The sequence below is a fragment of the Anser anser genome, assembly GCF_964211835.1.
Source record: "Anser anser genome assembly, chromosome: 10".
NCBI classification, from domain to species: Eukaryota; Metazoa; Chordata; class Aves; order Anseriformes; family Anatidae; genus Anser; species Anser anser.
Window position 1 is genome coordinate 8314465 of NC_139730.1, and position 12218 is coordinate 8326682.

General features: G+C 48.7%; 1 protein-coding gene across 3 annotated transcripts in view; it reads left to right on the plus strand.

Annotated features, from left to right (window-relative positions):
* ACAN (aggrecan) overlaps positions 1-12218 on the plus strand; it is a 48809-nt gene extending 36591 nt beyond the window's left edge. For 2 of the 3 annotated variants that reach the window (XM_083849798.1, XM_083849797.1), the window contains 6 exons: positions 6543-6656; positions 9593-9751; positions 9837-9919; positions 10159-10303; positions 10902-11084; positions 11988-12218. In XM_083849798.1, coding sequence (XP_083705924.1) covers positions 6543-6656; positions 9593-9751; positions 9837-9919; positions 10159-10303; positions 10902-11084; positions 11988-12076 — 773 coding nt within the window. In that variant the 3' untranslated portion in view covers positions 12077-12218. The remainder of the gene's footprint in view (positions 1-6542; positions 6657-9592; positions 9752-9836; positions 9920-10158; positions 10304-10901; positions 11085-11987) is intronic. The other variant, XM_083849799.1, reaches the window with a different exon arrangement.

Sequence of the window (12218 nt, forward strand, 5' to 3'; positions counted from 1 at the left end):
TTCTTGTGAAGTATTTAGAAAGAAAACCATGTGTTCGGCAGCTCATGTGTGAAGAAGTTTGAAAAATGTTCCAAAACTGGAACATGCTGTGTATTCATGAGTCACGGGGATGACGCTCCAGCAGCTGGGGTTTCTAAGCAGGTGACAGATAGAGGTAAGCGACCACTGCGTGAAGCCTAACTGCGGATTCCTGATCAACCAGAGAAGAGCTTCAGGACCCGTGCTTGGTTGGTGCTCCCCCAGAAGATATTCTAGGGTGAAAGAACATTTTGGTCAATGAGCTTCGTAGCAGTATCCCTTCAGGGTGAAACGCAGTCCAGGTTGGGGTCCGAACGAGGCTCATCCAGGCAGCAAGAAAGCGTACTGACCGTGAATGTGCAGCACCTCTGCACCGAGGGAAAACTCCTCCAGAAAAGCAAAGTGATGACAGAAGGGAGGGGGGGAAGGAAAAATATTCACAGGTCTTTTACTTCAACTACTCTTCCCACTGCACTGGGAATCGTGAACATGAAAACTCTACAAGGAAGAACCACAGGTTGGAACCCAAAATTGTATTTCCTGTGCTGTGTCTCCCTTTCTACCTGAAGCTTCCTGGTCTTTGACTTTACCTCTTGCAAAAAGACCAGTTCTAATACCTGTCCCTTGCGCTGTGCTCAGAGCTCATAGGGTGTAATGGTTACCCGTTAAATGCGATGAATTTTGGCTACCATTGAAGCATGGGTGAAGCTAGTTCAGCTTACAAAAGGAGCATGGAGTGAGGAGCAGGGGGCACGCGGCTGCTGGGCTCCTGTCCTTTCATTTAAGTGTTCCAGTTAGATTCAGCAGCCTTTTTAGTGGGATGACTTCAGAAGAATGATATTTTTCTGCTCTGCTGTAGTCCCTACTTCTCTCTGAAGGATAGAGCCAGAAGCACAAGAAGACCAGAAATTAACGCTTGGCATGCCAGTATTCTTTAGTTATTAACCAAATTGAAGGCTTTGCCTGCACATGTCTTTAGTCAGCAGTTTGACTCCTCCATGAGGACAGGAACCCTACGAGCCTACAGCTTGAAGAATTGTCCATAGAGTTGGCTTCTCCATCCAGAGTTTTGCCAACTCAGTGGGTCTTTTTGCTTCTGGTAACATTTGAAGACAAATAATTATTAGCTGAGAAAAGCAAGCTGGCGCTTCAGTGAGAGGCTGTGGTTTGGAGCACGCCGACCAGCCAATGACTTAACAACTTCATTCAGGTCAGGGGGGAAAATAGAAATGTGCTGAAATGGCAGCAATTTATGTTAAGTTTTGCTTGTCTCTGGTGAAATGAACTCACGGAGCCTGCTGCCTAGGGCCCCAGCACAGCTGAAGGTTAGAAGTCATAGGGAGAAAGGTCTTGATGAGGTTTCCTCCTTCTTCATACCCTGGAAATGCAAGGGATAATGCTTTGTTGGTTTAAAGAAGACTATAGCAGAAGAAAAATGTCTAAAAATCATTCACCTGGTTCATAATGCTTCACCCAGTGTGGAAAGGAGTGTACATTCTCAAGAAGGAAATGGAGCTTCCAGTCCTGGCTGAAAGATGAGCAAAATCAGAAACCATTAACGGCCACCCAGATGATTTGATGTCTCCTGGACACACTGTGCATTTTGCATCAAACTTTTATTTGCTTAATTCAGACCTTTCTCTGAAGACGCAGCCTACAGCCCTGGAATAGTCTCCTATATCCATCAGTTAACTTCTACACACAACGTTTTGGAGGCAGAGATGCTCAAAGTTGCTGAGCTCTCCTTCCATGGGAGTGTTGGACAAATCAAACATCCCAGCAGATTGGCAGCTTCTCCTAGAAACAGGCTGTGCCAATATCTGCCCTTCCACTGCGTGGAGGATGTGGTTTAATCATTAAAGTTAATTCTTTTCAGAACGTAATTACTCATCATAAGTCACTAGCTGGCTACATGATGTTCAATGCTGGTACTTTACTTAAAATGTGAGGGAATTGTTTTCTCCAGCTCCTCCTATTCTTTTCTTGTAGGAGTCATTCTACAATTGCTCAAATGTTTTTCTTCTCTGAGTTATCAGTTCAAACTTCCCTGGAGTCTCCGAAAAGCAAATTTAATTTGTACCTGGATTATTTTTTTCCTTTGGCCTCTAGAAGATAATGTTGTATCTGGTCTCTGAATCCCTGTTTGGATAAACACACAGGAATCTATAAAGAACAGGTGAGAGGCACAACAGGGACAGCTGGACATCCTGAAAGTGCCTTGCCTTTCAGTCCTATATTTTCCTCTCTGCAGAACAAAAGCAGGAGTTTAAATCCTAGAGTGTGTTTCTAAACTAGTCTCTTAGAGCTTCAGTAAAACTGCACAGTTTATTTCAGGAGTTGGGTGATAGCATCCTGTCTGTTTGCAAGCTGTTCCTCCCCAGGAAATGTTTTAAGTGCAAAGTTGGCCTTATTTGATGGATATACTTGCTATCATCGATCCAGGCTGCCATTGGGAGAAATGCAGAGACTGCACCATTTTAAGAAGTGTTAGCACTGTCTCTAGCATTGTCTTCCTAGCTTGGGATGAAGGATTTTGAAAGTAGTCCCTTCTCACTGTGTGTTCACTTTTGCGTGCCATTTGCCTTCTGAGCAAAACCAGGACTGATCTATTTCTCTTTCATTTCTAAAGGATTTTTCTTTCCAATTTCCATGATCTAGTACAGCACATTGTCTTCAAAGACACTGGGCAAATACTTCTGCTGTGTTTAGCTGCATCAAAAGAAAATAGTACTGACTAAATATAGTAAGTATCTGGCAATGCAAGAGAAATCTTAGGAAGAAAATGGTGAAGGAAATTCAAAGTTTTCATTGTAACACTGCAACTCCCCTTGCTTTTGCCAGCCAACAGTTTACATCTTCCAGATGCAAGAGCCTATTTACATTAGATTTCTTTGTTTTAATTTCTGGTTTCATTTAAAAAAAATAAATAAATCCAAAAGTTAGACCTTAGGTCCAGTTAATATTGTAAAATAGAAACTCTTGTGACAATAGGTTTGAATAATCTTTTGCAACTTCTGGGTGATATTAACTGCAGTGCAAATCATCTCGCAAAGAGTTGTTGATTTTGCATTATCCTCGAGAAGTGAGTTAATAACATGATCTAAATGGGCTTCCTATTCTTGGCACCGCGAAGCATTTTCTTCTCTGTCTCTGTTTCAGAGCTGAAGCTCTTGAAAGCCAGGGGCTGCCTCTGTTCTGCATCCCATGCCACATCAGTTGTCCTTTGTTAGCGCCGGGTAATAATAGCAGGAGTCTCTTCTTGTTGCTTGATAAGCTCTTGAGCTGCACCTCAAAGCAAAGCTGACTTTTGAATGACTGCTCACCCAAGCAAATAAATAGCTCACGTACGCATAAGACCCTTGGGTGGCGAGGTAGGGAGGGGGCAGCCGGTGCTGTGGAGCCTGGGGCTGGCCCCTGCTGAGCACAGCCTGCCCTCGTGCGTGCCGCAGGCTTCTCAGCCAGCTGGTGATGGGCACAGCGACGTGCTGACCTCACCTAGCCCCAAACTCTGGGGAAGCGGATGCATTTCTGGCACAGAAAAGGTTAAGAAGAAAAAAGCCAGGCGCTGAGTGATAGATGGGATTCTTTTCACTGGAGTTCTCACCTCCCATAAATCCCATGGCTTTGATGCGATATCCTAGAACCACCCACAAACTGGCTTGCCAGGGTTTCCAGAGGCACCACGGCTGCCAATCTTACCATTTAAAGCTTACTTTTCTAAAAGACCAGATTTTCTGGGAGGACCAGAATCAGCAACACTTCCTCCGAGCTAGCTGACATGTTTAAGTTTCCTGATATCAGCCTGGTGAGGTGATCCTGCATCCAGATGGAGGCACAGTCACTGTCCCAACAGCAAACAGGCTGAAGGGGGAGTTTGGTATTTATGATCATCATGTGTTTAAAATGTCTTCTTTCCAGCCATTTGCAGCATGCTTCTGGGGAAAAAAAAAAAAAAAAAAAAGTCTCACTTTTATTTGTTGCCTGTTTTTCCTTTACTACCTGTGAGTACACACCTTTTCTCTTTGTGTGATATATACAGATATATATGTGTATGTATGGAGATATATATAACATATATATTGTACGCAGAGATTTGTTTTTACAGCCTATATAATATGTGCAGTCATATTATATACACTATCTGTAAAAGGAAATTCTGCCCCAGTGTTATTTCCCGCCTGGAGATTTGTGGCAACGAATTTGCATGTGTGTGTCTGCTCCCTCTTCCTCTGGCCCAAGGGATGGCAACAACTCGCAGTGGGTCTCATGCATCTCAGAAGAGATCTCGGATGCACCAAGCTTTAGTCCACGTTGCCAAAGACGACTGAAGACTCATTTTTCCCCACTGAATATTCTGCTTTAGCTCTTGCTTTAGTGCTCTGTTCCCACTTCTGTGGTGTGCTTTCCCCTCGATGGAGCCTGATGGACAAAGGAGAGCCTTTCCTTACTTGTTCAGCTGGAGCCCACTGGAATCAGTACAACCGTCTGCTGCCACTGCTGTTGGAAGCCCGGGGGACCTCTAGAGCTGTAATCATCCCTCAGGATGGTTCATTTTCCTTCACGCTTTCTGTCTTCTAAGAACTCCAAGTGTCACTGATAAGCAATAGCCAGCCAAGTGCAGCTCCTCTCTTTTACCAGGCCCATGACCTCCGTTATGTTCTGGAAAGTCCCGACTTATTAGTGTCCTGGAGACAGGATCTTCAGTTTTCTTCATGCGGCAGTGAATATAGAAATCCAGAAATCTTTCACGATTATTTAGAAGGGCAATCAGAGGAAGAAATTCCTTCTCTCAGTGAAGAACTAACTGCAGAACTGGTGGAAGTGGTCCATCAGCCATCTGAGGAATGATTACATTGCTCACAGTGACGCAGCCTAGAATAAAGATGACAATCCTCATGCTCCAAAGCACGAATCGATTTACCATCCAAGGTCAGGAAGAATGTTTTGCATTTCTTAGGCACGTTACAAAGCATGCCATATTTTAGCTGACATAATCAGACGTTGGCCACTGAGCAACCAGACATTCACATCGGGTATAACGTGTCTGCTCTCGTATGTCTTGGGACACTGAGCAACTGGGCCACTGTTCTGCAGGGAGACAGTATCAGAGTGAAAATGCCCTAACCAGAAGAACACAGACCTTGAGGAGACACTGCCCTGCTCTGGTATTTCCACAGCCACCATTTCATCATCTTTGAATGTTTCTTCACTAATGCCTCTAATCCACAAGAAGAGTGTGGGAAGTTAGTCAGCACTTTTAAAGAGTTACTTTTCTTCTGAGTGTGAAAGAAAGAAGTGTTATCTCACATGAAGAGCTAATCAATCATCATTTAACCTAACCTGCACGGTGTGCTCCCACTTTCTTCCTTAGTCTTGTTTCTTTAGTTGAACATCTCTGAGATCTTTCCATTCTGAATGATTTTCCTTCTGAATCCAGAGGTTGATAAATAGGATTAAGGCTCGCTATGGAGAGATACTAGGAGAAGAACTTTAATTCCAGCACAAATTACATTTTCTTACATAGATACAAACTGCCCACACATGGCCTTCTTCAGAGCATCCATGTCTCCTTCATTCTTCCCTGAGATGATAGAGGATGGAAGTGCTACCAAACAATGGCACTTACCACCCAGGCTTGTGCAAATTAGCAGATTGAGCTGGGGGCTGAATTCTTCCCATCCCAACTTCTCTTTTCACCTGTGGAAAAGCAGAAGGAATCTTAAGAGCTGCTCTAGATGAGGAAATAGGAATAGTTTCCACCACCATGAGGGAATCCACAGCTGGGAAAGACCTAGAGCTTCTTCCAGACCCATCACAAGCAAAAAAGTGCATAGTGTGGACAGGTCCAGAGAGAATGGCACTACACTCCGGTGTTCTTCACTGAGGAAGAGGCTGTCATAGCTCTTCCTAAAATCCTCACAAGGAAAAGGCTGTGGGTCTTTGAACCACCTCTGAATGCCCTTCTTTTCTTCCCTGCACTTAGCTTCACTGAGATGAGATTACTTGCCCTGGGACTTCATCTGAATTAAGGTTAGGAAGAAACTAGTAGGGAACACTGGCTCCAGGAATGCCGGCTGGGAGATAGACATCCATTTCAGGACGTTTTTCTCACTTTTGAGAAGTCCACATTCTTTCTCATATACACATAACTGGTGGAGACGGCCACAAGTTTGCATGTTCCATCCGTTGGGCAGAGATGGTAGACAAGGAAGAGTTACCCTAGCTGTCAAAGAGGCTGAGTGCTGTGTATCGGATATACGTCTTGCTGAGGCTGTCTTGGTATCTCCAGAGCGGTGTTCAACCATCAAGTGACACCAAAACAACATCCTCCTCGTAGGGTGGGTCGGGCCTCTTGCCTTCCTTCCTCCAGCAGCAGCAGTGGCAGTATGCTTCCAAATAAGAACCTAACAACTCCCAGGTTCCCCCAGAACACCTGGTACTCCCTAAACAAGCAAGGAAACGAGTTCTCCTGTCGGTGGAGTTCCCTGCCCAGAGCCCTAATGGAAGCCCTTCATTTCTTGCAGACACTGATGAGTGCCACTCAAGCCCCTGTCTGAACGGAGCTACCTGCGCTGATGGCATCGACTCTTTCAAATGCTTATGCCTTCCCAGCTACGGAGGGGACCTGTGTGAGATCGGTACGGCCTACCTGGCTTCAGCTAATCTTACTAACAGCTACATCACCTCCTTCCCACCCTACCCCAAAGAGCTGATCCCAGGTGCTCCCGTCAGCCTTCATCTCCGTTAGCTAACCTCTAACAGCAGCTTGGAGTACGGCAGGGGAACGTTTTGAGCCTTTTGTTTACATATTCCAGTTAGTTTGCTCATCACGGCAGTGTGTTCTCTAAGATCCCTGAGCAGGAACTTCTGGCGTCTTCTTCAGCTTTCTCTTGCTCAGTTTCTCTGGTGGAGCTCCGTACAGACTGTAGTGGTGCTGGTCACAGAAGTCACTGTCTCGTTGGCTCAAGGGTCCTCCTGTTCATCTGTAACAGCAGGGAAACATCTGAGTACATCTTCACCCCAGGCGAGCTGTCTCTGCTAGACTGGAATTTCATGGAAGGATGCTTCAAGCGAGCCATGTGAAATGATTGCGTTTCACTCTGTGAGGATGCAGCTGAGAGGAGCCTCCTTCACTCCAGGACCCTCCGCCGATCTGACACAGCATGACATTTTTGTCATCTCTGCATCGCGGCTTCCCGTGGCAAAACCAGCAGGGAACGTGTGTCTTTGAGAAAACATGAAGCAACCTACTTTCACATCAAAATGAGGCGCACTTTGACCTGCACTAATACTTCTTTTTGTTTCTACAAGAAAAGAAAAAAAAAATTTTGTTTTCTTAAAGCTGATGAAAGCCCAAACTTTTGTCAGCTTAACTGAGGGGAAGTTCCCCTGCCTTGCTCAAACAAGAGGAATAAGTTTGCAATTTCTTACTCACCTTGACACAAGTAATGATAACACACGTTGGATTTTTTCCTCACCTGTCTGCATCTCTCTTTCTGCTTTCATTATGAAGCTGTGGAGTAGACCATAAGAAGAAGGCTCAGGATTTTGGGACCGTCTGGGCAAGAATGATGCTGTCTTTATGTCTCCTTGCTGATGAAACCTAATCAGCTCCTGATTTACTCCTCCCTGCTGCCTTTTGTTCTGCCAGAAGATGCCTACCCTGCAGCTGCTTATAAACTTGTTTGGTCCAAGCCAGCCTTAATTTCCTCTTTTCTGTGATTTATGGGCTCGCGATGCCTGGGGCCCATAGCCTGGGACATGCAAGAGGAAATCAATGCCCCAAATTCAGTGGTGAATGCAAATCTTGATTATTCCCATGTGGCAAGCCTTCCTTTCTCTGACATCTATGGGTCTCCAAGAGCACCGGGACACTGCAGGTAATCTCTGCCATCTGTGCACTTAGCCAGTCCTTCCTATCACCACGACAGTGTCCCTACCAGGGAAAAAGCTTTTTGTTGTCCTTCTCCAAGACGATTGCTGTCATATTTTCCCATAAGTAACAGCTGTGTAGGAAAGAGTGGCCTTTCTCCGAGGCAATGTCCTGCTGAGGTTCTGTGCCATGTGCTGTCCCGTCCCCGGGCTGTGATGACAAGAGGTGACATTCAAGCAGCTGGAAAAAAGTATATTTAAATCTCAAAAGACAGAGCAATGTCTGCTCACCTTGTGCGAGTGGTCTGCCTGCAGAGACCAAGGGTCCTTAGAGCTTCAGCTACTTCCAGATAATCCATCTGATCTGCTAAGGAGGACAGAAAACATTTTAAACCCTTCCAACACCTATGAAGCACCTGCAGTCCCCAGTTGGAAGAAGACAGAAGGGTGGATTAGCAGGAGTTTGTGTGATTGAAGGTGACCGTGCTTTGACCTACTGAGTTTAACAACAGAAGAAAGAAACTGAGCACAGAAAACCTTACTGGGAAGGGAGAGAGGCACGAGGACTGATGAAATCTCACCGCTCTGAGAGCAGGAGGTGGCTGAGAAAGGGTGGGAGGTCGTGCATCTGCAAGGCTGACATTAAACCCATCCTGGCGTGTCCTCGATTTCTGCTCTCACCTCTACCAGACTTCTCTCTGACCAGGGTGTAGTACGGCTCTCTCTGCTCCCTCTTCATGGACGGCAGAGGGAAAGCTCATCCCTGTGAATGTAGGTACTGAAAAAAAATGATGTGGCAGAGCTCATTCAAGGCCCTAGAGGTACACCATCTCCAGCCAGTGGCTGCTTCTGCCCAAAACCCAAGTCTCATGTGCCACCATAGCACCATTTCTGTGTCTGCCCTCGTTTCCTTCAGGCACGTGGAGAAGAAGCGTGCTGTCGTGTTGGATGGAAGCTTCTGAAAGCTACTTTTGTGGTGGCTTCTCCATTCACCTCTGTTCTCCCCATCTGTGGTTTTATTTTTATAAGTAGTAGGTTCAACTCTTCAAAGTTTCTCAGGTGGTAAAAGACACTCAAAAAGTTGAGACATTTTTGTCCTTTTCTTGCAGTTTCCAAGACTTTTTCTTGAGATTTCCTTTTCTATCTCTGCCATGGTAAGTTCCTGCCCCCTCTCTTTTCTCCATCTGGGTAGGTTTCCCTTTCCTCAGAACCCACAGCAAACAATGTGACCACCTGAACCCAGCCTTTCCTCCCCCCTTTCCTTTTCAACATGCGAATGTCGATTCTGGGCTCTGGGATTCGCGTTTTGGAGATGCTTTCCAAAGCAAGAAAACTCTGCAGGCCAACACAAGTGAGAAAAGAGGGTTGTGGCTTGGGCCAGCTCCTCAAGAAGCCCAGACACCAACGAGGATGGAATTGCTCAGCAATAACTCTGTGTTACTCAAGTTTTCCAGTAGCACTGGTCACCCTATGGCAAATACAGGGCCTTCGACACAGGCTCCCTTCTCTTCTGCATTTTTCTTCGATGTCTTCTGTCATTTTCCCTGGGGTGTCAGAGAGACACCCCTGTCAGGGTTTGCTTTTTAGTGGCAGTGACCGTGTGTTGTCCTGTGCCGTCAGCGCATGAGCTGCCAGCAGGTGAGTCGGAAAGCCTCCAGGCTCACGGTCCAACTCCTTGTCATCACGCCCTTGTGTGTTTCAGACCTGGAGAACTGCGAGGACGGCTGGACCAAGTTCCAGGGCCACTGCTACAGGCACTTCGAAGAGAGGGAGACGTGGATGGACGCGGAGACCAGGTGCCGAGAACATCAAGCCCACCTGAGCAGCATCATCACCCCAGAGGAGCAAGAATTTGTGAACAGTGAGTGTTGGGGGGCACGTGGAGGACCCGCAGCGAGCCGTGGGGAGCCGCCACCCACTCTTCTCTCCCCGTCTGGTTTTCGCAGGCCACGCGCAGGACTACCAGTGGATCGGGCTCAGCGACAGAGCCGTGGAGAACGATTTCCGCTGGTCCGACGGGCACTCGCTGGTGAGTCCCTGGGGAGGGCCAGGGGGCACAGGAGCGGGGTTCCCCTGGCATTTCCAAGCCTCTCGTGAAACAGAGCCACAGGCTGGGCCCCATGGTGGTAGAAATAGTCGCTGTAGAAGCGGTGTGGGCAGCCCGTGGTTTCTCCTGATAAAAGGCAGGAGACACAAAGGAGGGGAGGAGAGGCAGCGGGAGAAAAGGGAGGGCTTGGCTCCAGGTAAAAGGCTTTCCTCTCTCCCCAGCAATTTGAGAACTGGCGGCCCAACCAACCCGATAACTTCTTCGCCGCGGGTGAGGACTGCGTTGTGATGATCTGGCACGAGCAAGGCGAATGGAACGACGTCCCCTGCAACTACCACCTGCCTTTCACGTGCAAGAAAGGAACAGGTGAGCCCTTGCACCAGCAAGGAGGGGGGCCAGTGTCTGTTGGGCCAGGGCATGAAGGCAGCACTGGGAGCACCCAGTGCACGTGAATGGGAACCCATGGGTCAGGTCCAGTGGGGTTTTCCTCGCAGGAAGCTTCATTTCTGCACAAGAAAGTCAACGCAGAGAGCAAAGAGGAACGTAACATGGATTTGTCACTGCAAGGGGTGTTCAAAAAGGTGGAAGGAATTGGCATTAGGATTTGACCTTGATCAAGCCTCTAGGAGGAACACTCCTGAGGTCTTGAAAAAGAATAACAGAAGCCAGGAGGAGCGGGGGGCCTCATGTCCCCAGGCAAGGCTGTACCCTGGTGGCAGCATTGCTCCTGCATGCCAGCCCCATGCCCTGCCAGGGAAGCTCTCACTGTAAACTTGCCTCTCTGGTGAAGTTTTTATGAACTTTTTTTGCAAGAGTCCCCTTTTTTGTATCACCTCCATTTGTTTCTCCCCAAAATAAATGATCCCCCCATTGTCAGCTGCTTCTCTGGCACTGGGGCTCAGGTGATGAGCCAGAAACCTTTCGGATCCTTCCATCTCTCCCTGTCTTTGCCCGTCTCCCATAGTCGCCTGCGGGGATCCCCCCGTGGTGGAGAACGCCAGGACCTTCGGCCGGAGGAAGGACCGCTACGAAATCAACTCCCTGGTGCGGTACCAGTGCGACCAGGGCTACATCCAGCGCCACGTGCCCACCATCCGCTGCCAGCCCAACGGGCAGTGGGAGGAGCCGCGGATATCCTGCATAAACCGTACGTCTCGGCTGCCCCAATCCCCACAGCCCCATCCCGTGGGATGTCAGAGAGGGATGCCTTTGACCAAACCTTTCCCCCCCTCGGCCACCCTTTGGGGAATGGGGAGGGTTGGGGCTGATGCAGGGGTGGCACCGCCATGGGGTCAGGGTAGCTCCGAGCCAAAGGGATGCCCTGGTCCCTTGTCTTGCTGGAAGTTTTCCCGAGATAGGGCTGTAGGAAGGGGAAAAAGGAGCTTAATAAGAGCCAAGGCTACTTAGGGAAGGAAAAGAAACGCTCCTGCAGTGGTGAGCTCTGGCATCAGCAGAGGACAGGAGCAGGGCGCTGTGCCCGGGGTCCCCCCGTCCCAGCACGCTGCCGAGCAGACAGGAGCCCTGCGGCAGAGCTGCCCCGAGGGACGGGGCTGGGCTCCTCGCCCCTCTCCTCTCGGCCCTCCAGCCCTCTCCACGAGGCGTCCCAGCCCATCCCCAGGCTGCCTACACCCCGCTCCCATCCCTGCTCGCAGCTTCCCAACAATGTCATCGCCCTCAGCCAAATCACATCCGTCAAGTGTCAGCCCAGCTGCTGCTCCGGCTGCAGTCCCGGGGCGGAGGGGACAAAGCTCCAGGCAGGGAGGAGAAGGGGAGCAGGGGCAGGAGGCAGCGGGGCAGCCACGGCCCGATGCAGCCTTGGCTCTGCCAAGCACCAGGGCAGGGGGCTCAGGCTGCTCCCCTCTTTCTGCTGCCCCCGTCTGAACCCTCCTGCAGCTATTGGGGGGGCGAGAGAAGGGATGGCGGTGTGCTGGCTGCCGCTGGGACACCCTGCTCTTCTCCCCGTGCTCACCCTTGTTTGCCCAGGGATTTTATTCTGCACGGGACAAGCAGTGTCTGTGCTGCCAACAAGGTGTCTTTTCTCCCCCCACAGCCTCCAGCTACCAGCGCAGGCTATACAAGAGGAGCCCCCGGAGTCGGTCGAGACCCAGCGGCAGCGCCGTGCACAGACCCACCCATTAGAGCGGGGCGAGAGACACCGAGGGGCAAACGGAGAGAGAAAGAGATTTTTACAGAACAGCTATATTAACAGAGTCGATTTCTTCTTCTTCTTGTTGCTTTTTGTCATATAAGGAAAAAAAAAATTATATTAAAGACAAACCCA